The sequence below is a fragment of the Rosa rugosa genome, chromosome 2 (assembly GCF_958449725.1).
Source record: "Rosa rugosa chromosome 2, drRosRugo1.1, whole genome shotgun sequence".
Lineage (NCBI taxonomy): Eukaryota > Viridiplantae > Streptophyta > Magnoliopsida > Rosales > Rosaceae > Rosa > Rosa rugosa.
This window is the reverse complement of record NC_084821.1, coordinates 23,981,130-24,000,788: the sequence shown is the minus strand read 5'-3', so window position 1 is coordinate 24,000,788 and position 19,659 is coordinate 23,981,130. Positions and strand designations below refer to the sequence as shown.

General features: G+C 37.9%; 2 protein-coding genes across 2 annotated transcripts; one reads left to right on the top strand and one right to left on the bottom strand.

Moving 5' to 3' along the window:
- The first annotated feature begins 5,945 nt into the window (after positions 1 to 5,945).
- On the top strand, positions 5,946 to 14,360 carry LOC133731953 (GABA transporter 1-like). Its single transcript, XM_062159403.1, has 7 exons — positions 5,946 to 6,294; positions 6,998 to 7,228; positions 12,589 to 12,686; positions 12,793 to 12,979; positions 13,077 to 13,207; positions 13,427 to 13,669; positions 13,769 to 14,360. The coding sequence occupies exons 1-7, from the start codon at positions 6,141 to 6,143 to the stop codon at positions 14,147 to 14,149; spliced, it is 1,425 nt and encodes a 474-aa protein (XP_062015387.1). The 5' UTR covers positions 5,946 to 6,140; the 3' UTR covers positions 14,150 to 14,360.
- On the bottom strand, positions 14,280 to 19,092 carry LOC133731954 (phosphatidylinositol N-acetylglucosaminyltransferase subunit P-like). Its single transcript, XM_062159404.1, has 5 exons — positions 18,923 to 19,092; positions 16,726 to 16,934; positions 16,552 to 16,624; positions 15,001 to 15,119; positions 14,280 to 14,918 (listed from the first exon to the last, which is right to left on the bottom strand). Exons 2-5 carry the CDS (start codon positions 16,895 to 16,897, stop codon positions 14,806 to 14,808), a joined length of 477 nt encoding a protein of 158 aa, XP_062015388.1. The 5' UTR covers positions 16,898 to 16,934; positions 18,923 to 19,092; the 3' UTR covers positions 14,280 to 14,805.
- Between the last annotated feature and the right edge of the window lie 567 nt (positions 19,093 to 19,659).

Genomic DNA, 19,659 nt, shown 5'->3' with positions numbered 1-19,659 from the left:
TCTTGAGTTAAATGCCTCTCCAAGGCAGTTGTTTTTCGTGGAGCACCATGGAAGGCAGAGATTGGCCGGTGGCTTGCTGGTTGTGGCTCAATTTCTAATAAAGTCAACATTGTGGAGGTAATAAGAACAACCTTTTACATGATGTAACATAATTTTTTTTTCTGAATGAGTGAAGTAGATTTCTTATAATGGAGTTAATTCATGTACAGAAGGAATAAAGAATCGAAAATTAGAAACATAGAGATGAATACCTTGCAAGTTTGAATCAGGAGGTGGGAAGAGAAGTGGGAGTGAATGGGTGTTTACTCAGTTAATCTATGAAACCAGATGACACAAAAATGTTATTATTATTCTTCTATTTTTATAAGCCCTTGGAGATATGTGAGGTGAATATCAATTTTTATGGGAAGAGTATTCATGTTAACTAATTGTTCTGTTGGCAGTTAATAGGTGGGAGTGGCTGCAAAAATGACTGTAGTGGTCGAGGTTTTTGTAATCGTGAATTGGGACAATGTCGGTGCTTTCATGGATATAGTGGTCAGTATAATTTCATCTTCTTTCTTTCGGTGTAATTAAATTAATACAAAACTTCAAATAATTAGGAGCACTCAGAAGTGGGTATGATGCCCAATTAGTCATCTCTAGAAACAAACTGAGTTTATACCATAATGGTATTAGTTTCTGCTATGTACTTTTATAAACAGCCAACTAATATGTCAGCTACTCGCCAATCTTTCTAGCTTCTCCTTGGTTATATTTTGTAACCATACTACCACAGCAGATAGCAGGCATAGTGAGAAACTTGGTTTGCATTATAATATGACGAGTACAGCAGTAGTTATGGATGCTAGGATAGGAATGTCTTGTAAGCTCAATGTCTTTTTTTGTCTTTCCCTTTTCCTTTCCTTTCTTTCCTTCTGTTTTTCTTGTTATAGCTAATTGTTCATTTCATTTTATTTGCAGGTGAAAACAGAAGAACAAATGGGATATAAGTATGGCGAGGCTTGCTTTCGTTTATGTTTCTAGTATCATGTACCATTTAGACTTAAATTTTTGTTTTATTTCTACATGTTATGCATAGAAATACTTGAGATGTTGTTAAGTACTTTGAGCATCAATATTAATCAAAATTTATTTACTTACGGTATGTTTCTCATTAGATTTCCTAGCAATAGTTACAAATCAGTTTATAACTATAAAAATGAAGTCATATAAGTTCTAAAAGAAAAAATTGATGTCCCATTAGCCAGTGGATAACAAAATATTAAGTAAGAAACGATGTAACACAACCCAATGAACATCGACTTATTAAATAAGAAACGATGTAAAACAACTTAATGGACATTGAGTTATTAAGTAAGAAACGATGTAAAACAACGCAATGGACATTGACATTGTGTAAGAAACGATGTAAAACAAATCATTGGACATCGATTTATCAAATTAAAAACGATGTCTAGTATAAGTATGAACATCGGTGCCAACCTCAAAAACTGATGTTTAATAGAAAAATGGACATCGCTTCATAAAAGGAAACGATGTTTAATAGATTAATGAACATCGGTTGCGTAATACAAACGAATGTAGATTCAATCTTAAATAGTGTGATATATGGCAAGTACCCGTAAAACTTATAAACAGCAGGCAAACTTCAAAAACACCGATGTGTAAGAGAATATAACACATCGTTTCTAGAATGAGTAACGATGTTAAAATGAATACTAGTGCTATTGGACCTGTATTTCGTTAAGCATTAAATGCAAAAATATGAAGGTTTAACAATATCTAAAAACACCAATTTGTGATCATAATAGCAGTTTAACATCGATTCTGGAACATAATCCGATGTTTATTATTATATGGGACATCGATTTTTAGCCGATGTCTATTTTTTTCCGATCTTTTACATCACCCACTAACACATGTGTACAAATTTTTTTTTACATCGGTTTCTGGCCGATGTATATGAGGAAAATTCTAGTAGTGAATATAGGATTTAAAAGACAAAATTAAGAAAGAATAAAAAAAATGAACTTTTGTAATTAAATAGAAATATAAAAAAAACTAGAAATTATGCTTTGATGATGTGACATAGCCACATTAATTGCCGCCTAAGGTGGGCTCTAGGTGGTTCACGTAGCATCAAGAAATCTTAGCCACATATATTGAACTACTTAAATTATAACAACTCAAAACTACGCCGACGTTGTGGTTTGCTGCCGGACGGGTATTGATGCTATTGCCCGAGGAAGCTCTTTGGATGTTCGGATTAAGGTTTTTGCAGGTTTAGTTTCGGCGTCTAGTCCCCGTGGAAGTCTCTGAACGCTGTCGTTTTGCTGCGCCTTGTCGATGGCGTCCAGATCCGGTGGCATGGCGTCGTGGGTTTCATGGTTCTGTTGCGACGGCGACTTGGGTTGTACGGATGCGAGTAGATGCGGTGCGGGTTCCGTGGTGGTGGTGTCGTGGCGGTGCGGTGCGTGGCGGCGCAGGTCGAGGCGGCGCTAGCCCGGAGCTATGGTGCGGAGGTGGGAGGCAGATGGAAATTGGGCCCAGGCCATTCTGGGCTTGCTGAACCTTGTGTGGACCTCTCCCTTGGACTGCCTTGGACTTGACATTTTGGGCTGGTAGGGTTTTGCCCTAGGCCCATATGATTTCTCTTTTGTTTTAGGGATCCTATGTTAGTATTTTTTTACTTTCAATAATTCCCTAAGTTTTTAGGGATCTATGCACTTTTTGTGTCTCTAGTACCTCTGGAGTAGTACTGAAGGAGGATTTACGCTAGTCTCTACGGATTTGATGTAAAATGAGTGGACCTATTTCTATGTACCACCGTGGGTACTACCACACTTTCTTGTTCTGTCTAGTTGAAGGCAGCAGAAGGGTATGTAATGGCCATTCTGGCATGTGATGAATACAATTGGCACCCGATTTGGGTTTGATTAAAAAAAAAAAACAACTCAAAACTATGCATTTAATGTCAAATATCAGATTTACTTGTCCCTTACAATCTCTCAAAAACCGTCTTTTATGTGAGCAAGAGTGACTCAGACAACTTGTGGATCGACACATATGACTGCTAATTTGGTATTTAACTTTAGCTTTCACAATTGCTTCAACAATTTAAAGCATCTTTAACAGACTCTCTATTTTGACTCCTTAGTTATTTTGGAGAGTATGTTTAGCTTTTTATATATTTTAGTAGCTGCACCAGACTCCTAAGTGGCTCTCTATTATAACTTTTAGCTATCTCGCTCCTAAATATAGAGAGCGAGATGAGGCTCTCTATAATTTAAAACATTCATTTTAAGTTATTTTATGTAATTTATAAATACATTTAAACTATTTAATCTTCATTTAAAAATTAATATAAATTCAAAACTAGCTAAAATAGAGAGCATTGATGCAGAAGTATTTCTAAATTAGTGGCTAGCTAAAATGACTTTTTAGCTACTTTGGCTAAAATTTGACTCAAAAATGACTAGCATTGCTAAAGATGCTCTTAGATACCTTTAGTTGACTTTTATGAGTACCTAGGCTCAAGGTCACCTGCAAGATTATTAAAAAGCTAAACAATGGATTTGTTTTAGTTAGAATAAACTACTTGATGATTAGATTTTACCGGTGCAACATACTTAGATGGCCGATATATTAAATTGATGGTACTAGTAAAGGAGGCAATAGTGAACTTTCAAATGTTTTTCAATTGGCGAACACTCGTCAAATATATGATCAGTTAATCTCAATAAATGGTCTCATTTGAACAAGAGTATAAAAAATTTCCGAGATTCTCAAAAACTCAATATTTCTACCTCCTTCAGATATATTATTTCCTACTCATGTGTAGTGGATTTTGTTCCTATTCGCCCAAATAGGGTATTTGCTCATGCTACATGGCAACGGTGGTGCCTCGAAACAAAGGGTCCACCCAATTCATTTCTAGATTTTCTACCAACGCAAAAGATCCAAATCTTAAAATGCTTAAGGTGACCACCTACACACTGGTAAACGAAAACCACATGGACCTAATCAGACTAAACAACAATTACCACCATCACATATATTATTTCATGTAAATGTATACGATATATCATCATTGACTCTGTTATTAGTATTTGACTTAAAAATGCGATGATGCACCTGAAAACTCAGATATAGTACCTGGTATGTTTACCGAATTTGTTACTTTCCATACGGATCACGTTCTGACGCCATCTTATCGTCACTAATTAAGAGCCTTTTACTAATTTCAATTTCCATACTGAATAAATATGCATATATGGATCTCTCTGTCTAGGTGTGAAGCGTTTAGCTTGTACGCATGCAAGAGAGGCAAGAGGTTTGAATGTTTAGTAGGGGTAGCCATTTTGACAACCACGTACGCTCGCTAGCTATCATCTTCCTTTGAAAAGTATGAAGAAGCTGTGCAACATCAACGCCACCCCCCTTGACCAATAATGCACCCGTGGTCAGAATATATTTATTTGTTCTTTACAATTCCTCAAAAAAATGTTTGTTTAGAAGAGTAAGACCAACTTGGACAATCTGTAAGTAGACACATGGTTGCTAACTTCAGCTTTCAGGATTGGTTAAACCGTATTTTTCACATGCCTTTAGTTGACCTTTATGAGTACCTAGGCTCAAGCATTCCCGCAATGTTATTAGAAGGCTAAACAATGGAATTGTTTTGGTTTGATTTTACCAGTGCAACATACTTAGATGGTGATTAGATTGATGATACTAGTAAAGCAGGCAATAGTGAAGTTTTAAATGTTTTTCACTTGGTGAACGCTCGTCAAATTAATATTCGATCGGTTTGTCACACTGATATCTACGTACACTATATAGCTTATCTGTGTGATTGACCTTAGATGATTCACATGTACTCCCATAACAAACCAAACTATATTGGGTGAATGAAAAGGACTAGCTACGTTTAATGGATGAACATGAGTGGCACAAACTTTCCTCTTGGAGCAAGCCACAACGGTGAGCCTTCCTTTCCATTTCTAGTTAACGAGTCAACTCTCACTCGTGGACACCCTAGTGACTGAAGACTCAACCACCAATGTAATCTGTACTAGGGCTTGCATTTGTTAATTTACAAACCCAAAAGGGGTCGTCCTCTTAATAGGACATCTTCTTGTCGCCGCTTATGAGGATTCCCATTCCGACCAGGGTGTTAAAAATTTCTCAAATTCTCAAAATCTCGAAATTTCTACCAATATATATATATGTATATCAGATCCCATCCAGAGCGGAGCTCCGCTTTGAAATTAACGTGTGAAGTTCGAGTTTTGGGTCACTTTTCGGTCGCATATCCACATCTCAACCGTTCAGTTTTTAGGTACTAGTGTATAGATCATCTCTGCAAATTTTCAGCCAAGATGATGATCGTTAAGGCATTGATAACTGCCTTAAAGCTAGTACGGTTCAGGTTGACAGATTCAGTCCGTCCATTGGTTTAAGCGAGTTAGATACCTTAACGATCATCAATTTGGCTGAAAATTTGCAGAGATGATCTATACACTAGTACCTAGAAACTGAACGGTCGAGATGTGGATATGCGACCGAAAAGTGACCCAAAACTTGAACTTCACACGTTAATTTCAAAGCGGAGCTCCGCTTTGGATAAAATCTGTATATATATGGAATATCATGAATGACTCTGTTATTAGAGTTTGGACTTAAAAAGTGATGATGCAACTGAAATCTCAAATCTGTACTGGTATCTTAACCGAATTTGTGACGGTTTCCATACAGATAGATCATGTTCTGACGCTATACGTACAAATCCTCATTCAATAAATGTGCATTATGGTCATCTTATCCCCTCTCACTGTCACTGTATCTAGGTATGATTGTTTAGCACGCACGCAAGAGAGGCAAGTGGTTTGACTGTTAAGTAGGGGTAGCCATTTTGACAACCTCGCTCGCTAGCTGTCGTTTTGCTTTGAATATTATGAAGAAGCTGTGGATCGTCCTTTGACCAATACTCCAAGTCGATCGGCTAAGCTTACTACATATTATATACATGTTTAGGCGCTGATTCAAGGATATTCTGATTCTGATTCATCTCCCCATTATACTCTCTTGTTTTCCATTCTCGCGCGGTACGTAGAGAGAAAGACAGAGACAGAGAGATGGGGACTCTGGCACCAAACTCCATAGCAGCAGAAGCACACGATCGTAATCAAGATCAAGTAGTAGATGGTAATCATGCCAAGGTTGGTCAAGATGATGATGAACAACAGAACCAACTGGATGCCGGTGCCAAGTTTGTTCTTAAATCCAAAGGTAATTGCTTTCTTTAGCTTCTTCTTCTTCTTCTTCCTCCTTGATCTGCTGCATTCATTTTATTTATTTTTTAATTATTTTCAAGACTTCATCCATCATCACCCATAGATATCGTCGTCATCATCTTCTTCTTTAATGTCTTTGTCCTCTTTTTCTCTGCTTTTATATTTTTTTCTCCATTTTTCTTATCATCCATATGGATTCATATTTGCTTCGCTTCACAGTGGTTCTTCTCAAGTATATAAAAATACAGACTCACATGGCCAAGTTTCAGATTTTTAACTATATCATTTTTAGTTTAATTAAGGTTGACCAAAACAATTTGCTTTTTACATTCTTTTGAACACAGATTGCATTCTACATATTCCATTTCAGTTTCATCTTTCAATATACTTCAATAACAGGGTTCCCTAGCTCATTACTTTTTGGAAAACCTTCACATAGGACACGCACAATGATTACAATATTAATGGTGTTTTAGTTCTTAGATAATGGCATTCTCAAGAGTGAAATGTCCACAATTAATGCACTTAATGAATGAACCATATATGTCTTATAAATGCGCAAAATTACGGATTACTTTAATTCAAAGTTTTTCAATATTGAAGCTACTAATTAATCAAAACATGCAACTTAAAAGTGGAAGACAACAAAAGAGAGGAAGAAGAAAGTCAGGTTTGAATAATTGAATTGTTGAATGTAGGATCATGGGTGCACTGTGGTTATCATTTGACTACTTCAATAGTTGCTCCACCTCTGCTAAGTCTACCGTACGCTTTCACATTCCTCGGATGGACGGGCGGAATTATTTGTCTGGTGATCGGAGCATTAGTAACTTTCTACTCGTACAACCTAATCTCTCTGGTGCTCGAGCATTATGCTCAATTGGGTCATCGCCAACTTCGCTTCAGAGACATGGCTCGTGACATTTTAGGTACGTACTTTTCTTTCTCTTTTATCTATGTAAATATAAAATGCAGTAATTAAAGACAACAAGTGGGGGGCACTGGCCCCCAGTCAAATTTTTATTTTTCTCACCTGCAATTCACTACTTTTTCACTTTTATTCCCGTAACTTCTTCTTTTTCTATTGCCATTCGTAAGTTTTATTTTTTATTCATAATTGTTTTTTGTTTCGTGTGTATTTATTTTTATTTTTTTAAATCCTTTAGCCCACTCCACCCTTACATAGTCAATGAAAATTGAACCCATGACCTTTACAATGTTGGAATTATAACTTACCAACATGTCATATCTTTGATTCCGTGTGTATTTATTCCTGCGTCCACCACTGCACAAACCCCACATCTATATGACATTTTCCTGATATCATCCTGCCCATGCTTTTCATTCATTAATTAGAATGATGTGCCCGATATATGTTAAGAAAAAAAAAAAGAATAGTTTGATTAGGATAATATAACTTTGCCCTTATATATTAAGAGTTACCAAATTAATTTGAACTTGTTTTACATGTCCCTTTTGGTACAAAGTAGTAACAATGCATCAATGGATGACCACTCAATACGAAGGTAGCTCACCTCATAACTGTGATAGATTAAGGAGGGTTGGTCTACCACCGCAAGAGGCTAAATATACAACTTCATCGATCAGTTATCTAGTCTACCAATATTGGTTATACTGGGACTATTTTTCCTAGTGTCATTTTCATCATCCAATTAATAAAGATTGGCCTAGCTTAGATTCTAAGATATGATCTAACAACATTAGGTTAGAATTAGTTTAGCTAAAGGCTAGTAACCCTCGGCGGAGGCCTAATATATCTTTGATTTATAAAGCACATTACAAAGTATAATGAAGCTAGCTTGCTTATTCAAACAACCCTACAACATAATTTTTATTTTTCATAAATGGACGACTTCCCTTGCCTAAACAGGTAATTGGTGTGTATAAAAAAATAAAATACCTTCTAGAAAATAAGCTTAACATAAGACTTCCCTGGCCTAAACCAATTATGGTGTGTATAAAAAAATAAAATATCTTCTAGAAAATAAGCTTAACGTAAAGCAACTAATTATTACTTAAATCTAACATGCACTTGCTAGTAAAGCTCACTAAAACAATGAAGCATATTTAATTAGATTTTGTTACACTTAAAAAAAAAAAAAATAGATTTTGTTACTGAAAGGGAAACCTCTCAACCTCTAAGAACAAGAATAATTGCTGGCGCACCATTCATTACAAAACTAAAGTAGGAAAATTGTCATTCAAGGCTCATTGAAAAATTCAAAAATCAACTAGAAGTGATAATCCATCACTTCCTTTTTTCAAATAACCAGCATATAACGCATGTCATACCACATCCAAGAGCCACCTTTATGAAACATCCCAAATTCAAAAGAGAAAGAAGATCTAAAACGAAAAACGTGCCAACCAAGAATTGCCCCGGCATCCCAACCATCACAACAAGGAGGCCCAACTATGCAACCACAGCCATAAACGACATTGCGACATCCTTATTTGGAAGGATTGATGCGATTGATAGTGTATCTAACCCAAGCCGAGGTCCTATCGACCAATATTGATGGCAGTTAGTAATGGTTCTCTAGAAATTTAGAAATAGAGAGTTTATAGGAGACTCGCGGTTAGAGTTAAGATTGATGTATTTTCCTTATATGTTTTTGGAGCGCCCCACGTTCACTGGCTTGGCCCGCAACAGGGTCGGGTCGCCTCCCATTTCGGGGAGGATCGGCTGTCGGAGACGGAGGCGGGCTTGGTATCCAGACGTCGTATTTGTAGGCAAAGCGATTGAGTGAAGCATAATTGGGAGGAGCGTCGGAATCTTCGTTGAAGTCGGATGGGATTGGACAAGACAGACTATGAATCAGGTGCAATGTGTTTGGGGTTGGAGGCTATGAATCTCTGTTCGTATGCTCGTTTTCGCTTTGTTTCGTTTTCGTCAGCTCTGTAACTTTTGTGCTAAGATTGTTGATCGTTGTTCAGATCTGAGATTGCGCGTACATTTGATTCGAATTGTTGTTTAGATATGTGTGTTTGTGAATCAATTGTGACTAGAAACTTGAATTTTGGAGTTGCTTGCGAAATTGAATGTTATTAGTGTCCATAAATCACACCTCCGAAGCTCCCTCGTAGCTAATCTGAGCTTTTAAGTGATGCAAAGCAAACAGATGGAAGAACTTTGAATCGGTCGACCTGGTTTTTTTTTTTTTTTTTTTGGGTAAAATGAGGGCAGAAGACCAGAAGGAAGGGAAAAAAAAAAGTTTTACCGGGAGGTAATAAAGGGCTATTGGGGGGAAATAGACGTTTTGAATTGATGTAATATCCTCGTTTTTTTTTTCTTGAATAAAAGTTTATTTGTCTAAATTTAGGGATATTAGTTCCCATTCCGGCGACTGAAAGTTCTAGCTATTGGGGGACAATACACGTCTATTGGGAGGCAATTGACGTTTTGAATTGATGTAATCTCCTCATTTTTTTCTTCAATCAAAATTTATTTGTCTAAATTTAGGAAGATTTAGTTCCTATTCTGGCGACTGAAAGTTTTATTTTGGGAGGGGGGGGGGGTGGGCAATAGACGTCTATTGAGGGCGACCTATGAGAACTCCGACGACCTCTTTGGGGACCTCTGGTGAGGTTTTTAGAGAAGTCTGATGAGTGGCGGTCGATGACCGGATTCCTGCAGTCGGTGACCGAAATTTGGTGGCAGATGATTGGACTCAAGCGGCCGGTGACGAGAGTCCGGCGAAGTCTCCTATGGTTTCTCTCTCTTCCACACACACTCTCTCTCTATATATGTAACAAAATGGTGAGGGTAAAATAGTCTAAAAAATAAACAAAAAAACTTAATGGGTTATTAGGGAAGACATCCTTAGAGTGTTTTGGGTAAGAGGGAATTAAAAAAACTTAATGGGGTAAGTGGGAAAAAGATCCCTAGAATTGGGGTAAATGAACAAAAACCCATTTAAATTGGTCTCGAGATCTCTATGAAAAACCCTAGCCGCAAATGAGGGTTTTCTAAATTTCTTTTCACTCATCCAACGGCGTGTCTTATGGACGTCTTTGTCGGATGAGTTGGCTTCATGTCGCCATTCATCGGCTAATGGTGGCGTCAAGTCTAGGGTCGATAAGTTCATGGTTTCAGACAAGACTGGTTTTAGGACAATTGCAGTGGTTGGCGAGGAGTTCACGGGGCTTGACTGGACATGGAGGAGGATCCGAATGGCGTCGCCTTGTCGAAGTTGGATGGCAGAGCCGAATGGGGACATCATGGTGGGGGTGCCTAGACCAATCTGGTTTGGAGGATCTGTTGGTAGCAAGCATAGCGGGGTTTTGCCACTCTTTAGGCGGACACCGATTGGATTGGATTGGATACGGCTTCCATTCTGGTTCGATCTGGTAGTTGCCTGGGGACGGGCAAACTCAGCTCGATGGTGCGTGCTAGTTCAAACTGGATCTAGTTTAGGGGGGATGTGCATGATGCTGGTGGTGATTTGGTGATAAGGCTTCGATCGTGGTGGTGGCGGTCTGTTGGGAGAGGTGGTGCAACGACAATGGTTGTACAAGGGTGGGCTGGTGTGTTGGCTTGCTCTCTTGGAAGGACCTTAGGCCTGTTTTACTTTAGGTCCAGATTGCGCTGTAGTTTTTTTTATTTTTCAGTTTTAGTACCTTCTTAGGGTTTAGTTGTTTAGTGCTTAATAAGTCTCTATCAACATTTGGTAGGGAGAGGTGGGCTTTTTTCAGGTCTGCATACTCAGTATGCCTTGTTTGACCTAGCGAGGCTGCATGTCATTATGAAATGGTTGCAACCTCTTAGTGGCAGGATGAAATGTAGTGTTGCTGGATTTTTTCTTGTGCAGCAACATAGCAGGAAAGTGTTTCTTTTATAATGATGCTTCATGGTCAAGTTATCTTTTCTTTATGTACGTTACTGTTATATCAAAGAAGATGGAGTAGCCAGTAAAACACTATTTGCTAATTGGTGCATGTTAGAACTCAGTATGCCTTGTTTGACCTAGCGAGGCTGCATGTCATTATGAAATGGTTGCAACCTCTTAGTGGCAGGATGAAATGTAGTGTTGCTGGATTTTTTCTTGTGCAGCAACATAGTAGGAAAGTGTTTCTTTTATAATGATGCTTCATGGTCAAGTTATCTTTTCTTTATGTACGTTACTGTTATATCAAAGAAGATGGAGTAGCCAGTAAAATACTATTTGCTAATTGGTGCATGGTAGAATACATATATTTAGTGGAGACTCTTGTTATTATTGCAGGACGTTCTCTTAATGCTTATTGTAATTTGGGTTCAGACTCTATGTTCTCTGTAGTTTCATTAGTCAAGACTTGAGAGTAGTCGCACATGCTCTTTTTTTTCAAAAAATAAAAATAAAAAAAATAAATAAAGCTTAAGCCAATTTTAAGTGGAGGTGCATATTCAATCACTTTCTCTCTCTCACATTTGAACTAGTGGAAGGGCCAATACTTACAATTTATCAAGCACCTATTCATTAGGAATAAAATTAGTGGAAGAAGATTCATCAGGATAACAGGAATTAGACACATGAGGAAAGGTAAAGGGAGTCCCAACAATATTCTTGAACTAAAAATTGTAATAGTTTGCATATGTAGATCGAATACTTGGTTACTTATAAAGGCCGGCTAGGAATCTATGTGGATGGTTAGCTTTAGTTACCAAGCATTTCTTCCCCATATCCATATGCAGAAATTGTGTCTTGAACTCGAAATATAGCATGTTTTGCTAGAACTTTGCAACTCTAAAAACCTGTGAAAAAAAGGTTCAACAAATTTGTTATCACTGTCACTTAATCTTTAGGATGTTAGGTAGTTGTCATTTGTCAACTAAAGAAAAAAAAATTGTGGCTTTAACTGTCTGCCATTAACTTGAAGGGCCTTTGATATAAAGAATGAACATCTTTAATTTTGAAGGGCCTTCGTCAACTCTTTTTTTGTCCGTGTAACCTCTAAAAGAGTTGCCATCTAAATTCTTTCGAAGTTGGCCACTGATGTCTTCAGCTGTATAATTTTCTTTCCTAGCCTGCTTTTGGTTTGCTTTCTGTTTTAGAATAAGTGATAGTACATTGACGATACAAGCCCAAAACAATCTAGTTTCTTGTAACATCATAAAATGAACATTTTGAGAAAACTACCACTACACTAATACCAATACTCCAATAGCTAGAAAATATATATGATCAAACAAGAAAAATATAGTATATGAACTTTTGAGAATTTCCTAGAACTTCTGTCTCTTCTTATATTATAAGTTGCCAACTTATTAACAAATCGGACTCTACAGGACCCAAATGGGGTCGCTATTTCGTTGGGCCAATTCAGTTTATGGTATGCTATGGTGCTGTTGTGGCTTGTACTCTTTTGGGAGGGCAATGCATGAAGGTAATCACATAATTTATTTTTATATATCGATCTTAACGAGAGTATTTCATTCCTTTGGATTGCTGTTGTTTTTTTTTTTTTTTTAATTCATGATTTTCTTTTGCAGGCAGTTTACATGCTGACAAACCCAAATGGGAGCATGAAACTGTATGAGTTTGTGATCATATTTGGATGCTTCATGCTGATTTTGGCACAAATCCCATCTTTTCACTCACTAAGGCACATCAACCTTGTCTCCATGATCCTTTGCCTAGCCTATAGTGTTTGTGCTACTGCTGCTTGCATCTATATTGGTAAATCCAATCTTCCTAAACAGCGCACACACTGCTCTAAAGTCTAAACATAAATATTTGACTTCATTCACCCAACAAGCTTGAATAAATTTCTCAGGAAATTCTTCAAAAGGGCCACCCAAGGACTATTCTTTGAAGGGCAACACCGAGAATCAGATTTTTGGGATCTTTAATGCCAATGCCATCATTGCTACGACATACGGCAATGGTATCATTCCAGAAATTCAGGTCTGAAGTACTCCAATTTTCCTTGACTAACAATTTAATCAAAGTTTTGTCATGCACCTACTACAAAAGATTCACTAAAACCCCGGAGCATTTCTTGCACACGTCCCTTTTAGTTGTCTGAAAACGCTTTTGGCAACGTAAAAACACTTGAACAAACTTTACTAATTGTTCTTGCTGTTTTTGGGAACTAATTGTTGAACTATTATTTTCTGTATATAGGCAACACTCGCAGCACCAGTGAAGGGAAAGATGTTCAAGGGATTGTGTGTTTGTTACACAATAGTCACAATGACTTTCTTCAGCGTTGCGATATCTGGCTATTGGGCATTTGGTAACCAATCTGAAGGCCTCATCCTTAGCAACTTCTTGTCCGATGGCAACCCTTTGGACCCTTTGGTGCCGAAGTGGTTCATTTTCATGACGAACATTTTCACCATATTCCAACTTTCCGCTGTTGGTGTGGTAAGCAATCAACCAGCACCATCTGAAAATCTCTTTTCATTTCCAATTATGTAGTTAACCACACACTAAAATAACACACACTGTTAATTTGTTACGCAGGTTTATCTGCAGCCCACAAATGAAGTACTAGAGAGAGCATTTGCAGACCCAACAAGGAAAGAATTTTCAGCTCGAAATGTGATCCCAAGGGTGATCTCTCGGTCACTATCTGTCATCACAGCAACAACCGTAGCAGCAATGCTTCCATTTTTTGGAGACATCAATGCAGTTATTGGGGCTTTTGGTTTCATGCCCCTCGACTTCATCTTGCCTGTTGTCTTCTTCAACTTGACCTTTAAGCCATCAAAACGAAGCCTTGTTTTCTGGTTGAACACCACCATTGCTGTGGTTTTTTCAGTCATGGGGGTTTTAGCAGCGATTGCAGCTGTAAGACAAATTAGCCTGGATGCCAGTTCTTACAAGTTATTTGCGAATGTATGATCTCATCACGGAAATATCACTCGCCTTTTGTGTGTGAGCATTTAGCTCAACTAGCATAGGTCATTTGGTTGGGTGCATGGGAGGAATGCATAATAAGTCTGGTTTGATTCCCATTGTGATCAAAGCGATAGCTTTCCAACCTGTCCACTACAAATACCAATTAAACAAAATATTGTACCTCTGATTTACAGAAACTCTCATTTTAAGATTATCATGTTCTCCTTTTCAAAAAAAAAAAAAAAAAGATTATCATGTTCTCTGGGAGGGAAGAATTAATGTAATAGGATCTTCAAGAATGAGTCAAAACTCCTATAGTGATCAATGATCATTAATGCCTTCTCAACACAGCAAGATGCAAGCTTACATACAAATGAATTGCGGTTCAGATAGCCCGTTACTGATAATGCGTGTTCCCGTCTTTGTATTGCCAATGATGTTTGTTGCCCTATCTCTTGTATTACTGTTAGTGCTTCCCCTCTTTGTATTGCTGATAATGCTTCTAGCCCTCTTTACATCTCTGATAATGCTTCTTGCCCTCGTTCTGATAATGCCTCTTGCTCTCTTTGCTACTATTAATTAATTTGAAGACTCAATGCCATTCTTTGAGGAAAAAGGTTCAGTTGGATAAAAATCAGCCATGCCGAAAGAGCTTTGTGTTATTTAAACATGGAACGATTGATTCTGTCAATACTGATATCAGATATGGGTTCAATGGGTTGATCATCATTGGCAATTCGAGCAGAGCTTACAGGATCTCTACTAAATTCATCTGCATAAGTGAATCAAATCAGCTGAAAGCCTGAAAGAAACACCCAAAACTTTAATCAAATAAGGAAGACAAAATCACTCACCATATACCGTATATAAGGAAGATGGGGGAGGGGTGGACATGAAGTTGAGGCCACAGTAAAATACTAATGCTAATACAACAGTCATCATTGCATAAGCTGGCACTGCCAATGCCCAGTACCTGAAACAGTATTAACATAAATTTCAACATAATCCCAAGTGTAAAAACACAAAAAAATTATCATAGAGATATCACCATAAAGGCATAAACTCAAAGTTGGTTTGAGACATAATGTATACTTATCTTAATTTATTCACATAAAATATCAAGCAGATAGGAAGATAGTTGCCATAGCAATATTATCAAGAGGATTCTTCTTTTGTTACTGGTTGTATGTAATGGGTCAATTGATCAGGAGGGAGGTTACTGGTTGTTACTGGTTACTCCCAAATAACCTCAACATAATTTAAGCATAACTTCCAAATTTTCCTCACTATAGCAGGCAAGCTTTTCCACACAGTTCAATGATGGCCAGCAAGTTCCACCACTTGCAGATCAAACCTCTTAGTGACCTAACTCCTCCCGCAGAGAATAGCTTACAATCTGGATAGTTTACTAAAACTGCAAGAAGGCCAATTGTCTGATAAACATCAAGAAGTCAAGATGCATTGGTTCATAGCCAGATTTCTACACCCCGACAAAAAACATGCAGCTTCCATGACATGGCCACAAACTCAGGGTGCCAAGTCTTCTGCACTCAATTGCTGCTGATTCTATAGAATCACTTAAGCATCCTTCAAAACTAAAGAAAATGGACGATAGAAGGAGCACCTCTTTGTCAGCAGGGGGTCTGGATGTTTTTGGAGCTGGACTGTTCCAAAAGCAGGAGGCGGGCATTACCGTGACAAACAAATCTCGATCTCAGATTCAATCTGAGGTGGAGTCTGCTACACAGCAACAAGTTTTGAGCCTAACACCTAAAATTTAAGCTCAGTTGCCACCAGAACATGAACAATATAAGTCATTAAGATCATATAGATGCTTCGTGCGACCGGACTGAACAATTGTAGCAATCAGGGTCATTAGTGAACCACTTATTTGATGCAGCAACTTGTTACATATGCAGGCACCAACTTGCTTGTTACATCAAAAAGCTTGCTACTCTTACCTAAAGAAGCAAAATGCTTGCTGTTCATTCAACCATTTTAATTGCTTGTAGCTATATTTTAAAGTCAGATCAGAAGATCTGCAGAACATCACTAAATCAGTTACCCTAGGACAACTTTGTTTGTTTTGAATCCTTCGTAATGACGAAAGTGACAAAGTTGCTTAGACTACAGAACCATGCCTTCTGCCATAACAGTTTTGACTAGCTTCATGTATGGCTTGAGGTTAAGATGAAGGAAAGATGACATGCCTCATTAGCTGTACTGTTAGTGGGTTTGTTCAGACTTGTACATTATGTATGGTTCGTGTGCTGTTGAGAATATTTTTGCATTAAACTAGAAAAACAGAAACATAGTTTCAGGTAGTTAATCATTGAACAAAGAATGGAGGATAAGAATCTTAAACAGAACTCCAAAAACTGATGAATGAATCCAACTAAACTGACCTGCTGGGGTAGTAAAAGATTCCGATTGAATGTAGCCAAGACTCTGGAACATATGCCCACACCAAGAATATAACTGCTCAAATACGAAAACACCATATCATTATCAAGCAAATAGTTTCCTTCAAAAAGTTCAATGCAAGAACCTAGAAAGCCATAAACTTCAGATTGGACGACCTGTAGCCACAACAGTTGTGATGGAACCTACAAAGCCATAAACTTCAGCAGGTTTGGGACCATGAAAGCCAGAAGCCTTAACATCTGGATCTGCAAAAGACACTGTTGCCGCCCTCCTCTTCTTTGACACACTCATTCTTCTGGGACTACATACAGAGTATGAGTCTTCCATCCCCTTTGTTCTGGGATTCCAATACAGTTTTGAGAATCTACATACATTACAGCAAGGACAACGAAACAATTTTGGGTCAATTTTTGCATCAGGAGCGATCACCAATCCATAAATTTGGATACAAATAAAGGGACTTTCAGAAATGGGAAAAAGTTATGAAATTGATGCAACAATTTTTTTAGGGTTATTATCACAAATGGTACCTGAACTTATCCTCTATTTTATCGATGGTACCTGAACTTCAATTTTGATCACAACCAGTACCTGAACTTTTCGATTTCATTTTAAATGGTACCTAAGGCCACCTTCGGTCACTATTCCGGCCAAAAAATCCAAATCTAAGAAAACAAAAAACAAAAAAACAAGTTCAAGGCAAGTCTATTACCAAAAAATCATCACTATATATGATCGCAACCCTCGAAATCATCAAAAATCATCACTATGATGGCCTCCCATGCCGCTTTTAGTCGGAATAGTGACCGGAGGTGGCTCTAGGTACCATTTAAAGTAAAATCGAAAAGTTCGGGTACTGGTTGTGATCAAAATTGAAGTTCAGGTACCATCGATAAGATTGAGGTATAGTTCAGGTACCATTTGTGATAATAACCCATTTTTTTAATATTAACTTTTGCTATTGGGTGGGGGCAGAGTGGCAGACTGCCAAAAGTAAAAAGCACTCGGAGATGAGTTCTCAATTCTTTTTTTCATCCAGTTGCAAGTCATATATTGTTCCTGAGATGCAGGAACATTCGGGTCCTCGGCAACTCCCGAACAGTGAGAGCCCTTAGAGACTTGGGAATCAGGATAAAACAGCCAGGTTTGGTTTCTTAATGGAAACCAGTAAAGCACAACATATGGAAGGTGATTCAGGCCAGCATTAAAACAACAAAACTTGATAACATAAGAAATGAAAAGTTGATGCTTCTCAAGTGGCAGGGCCTGGTGGAGGGAAATGTTAAATTGAGCAAAGACGCATCACAGCTGCTCAAATGCTCATGAAGTAACCTTGAAAATCATTGTTTTCCCTGAAATATTCTGAGCTATTTTGCATTGTAAACCCTCGATAGCTAAGTCATAGGAGGTGCTATCATCCCTGTGGTTACTGAATGTACCTTACACCAGATATATATCATAACGTTTCTGACCTTGGTCGTACGAAGAAATAAAACCTTGATAATTTTGTCTTTTCTTTCACTATTTTATCTACTTGGTCCTATGAATCTGGTACCAGAGCTAGGTTGGTAACATTTGACAAAAACGCAAGCGCAACTATCTCTAGCATGGTTGAAAATAATGTACACTGCGATACAATGTCATGAAAGGTTTACAGTACAAATAAGAACACAGAAAATCAATGCAGTGGTAACAGAGATCATAACAGATTAGTGCTTATTCTCCTAGATGATATTGCTGGTCTCCCTAGGCCTAGATTTATATGTAATGGCCTCATCAGCTAGGTTTTCTGATATTTTGGGACTCCAGCCCCCATTCATCCAAAAAAGATCAAAACAGCTTATGATCTTTTAATCTTTCATTCCACTCGAAGTTTTCTCTAGTCCCAGTTGTGCTAAACTATCACTGTTGGTTTGTCGATTGAACGATAACCAGATTAAAAATCACATGTCAAAGTCTTCATTTTTTTATATGTATTTGGTGTCACAGGATTGCATTCGTTCCAAATGGACAGTCTGAAGGGGCACAATCCTTTCAACGGAAGGGAGTGAATGTTTACATTGCCCATGAAAGCCTATGGTTCCTACTTAAGAGTACAAAACAATTTCACAGTTAAGGGTCGGCATTCCTACTGATTCATAACCCATGAAATACAGCGTAACAATGGAATTCTCATACAAAAATCAGATTTCTTCATAGTGGGAAATTCGAACAAATTCCCAAAGATATGCATTTTCGTCAATCAACACGGTGTAGCAATCCGTGGGAATTAAATTTTGTATTTTTTGTGGTGATGGGTACGAATCGAATCCATGCTTTGAATCGATAATTTACAAAACATATAGATGATACCTGTCAAGTGGGTGAGGATCTGATCAAATGACGTCCAGAGAGGTAGAGCCTCGTTTTGGGAGCTTTTGCATATGAAGCGTACTTATCTGGAAATCGGTTTTTGGGGAAAGTGGTCAGAGAAGAGGTGATTGTGCTCACCAAATTTATATTTTTCAACGGTAAAGTGAGCGATAGTTTTTTTTTTTTTTTTTTTCTCAGCCAGATGGCACGAATGCACGATAACTTTAATTTTCTAGGTTCACACACTACTCCATTAATTGCTCCTTGTTGGAGAGTCATCTTAGAAAGCTTCCTCTCCCTATCCATCAGAAAATATAACTCTGATTAGCGTCGGTGGGATTCGAATCTAGATGTGGTGTTACCACTCGTGGAGTTGTTTTTTAGAGTGATTGTTTGGTTTTGGTGAATGCATTGAAGGAGGAGGAGGATCTTTCTCAGATTGGTTATATAGTGGAGGAGGGGCTCAAGCTTTGTTTCGGAGGTGTTCTACTTTTTTCCTATTTTATGTTAGGGTCCTTGACTCAAAGCACTAAAAATTCAAAATGAGTCAAAATTATCTCACTTACCCCAGCAACAGATTTTTGTTCCCACTAACCCAATTTAAGAGCAAATGACCATTTTACCCTTAACCTAATTAATAAACTACATCATATCACTCTCTATCTCTTTAACTCTCTCCTCCCTCTGATCCAGTCTCTCTCTCTCTAGCTCCGGTCTCTGGTCTAGATGACCGACTG

Coding starts and splice junctions, on each gene's coding strand:
- LOC133731953 (XM_062159403.1), top strand. CDS start 6,141: ATGGGGACTCTGGCACCAAACTCCATAGCAGCAGAAGCACACGATCGT. Junction 13,208..13,426: donor GTATCATTCCAGAAATTCAG/GTCTGAAGTACT, acceptor TTCTGTATATAG/GCAACACTCGCAGCACCAGT. Junction 13,670..13,768: donor AACTTTCCGCTGTTGGTGTG/GTAAGCAATCAA, acceptor TTTGTTACGCAG/GTTTATCTGCAGCCCACAAA.
- LOC133731954 (XM_062159404.1), bottom strand. CDS start 16,897: ATGGAAGACTCATACTCTGTATGTAGTCCCAGAAGAATGAGTGTGTCA. Junction 16,625..16,725: donor CACAACTGTTGTGGCTACAG/GTCGTCCAATCT, acceptor GTATTTGAGCAG/TTATATTCTTGGTGTGGGCA. Junction 15,120..16,551: donor ATCTTTTACTACCCCAGCAG/GTCAGTTTAGTT, acceptor ATACTGTTTCAG/GTACTGGGCATTGGCAGTGC.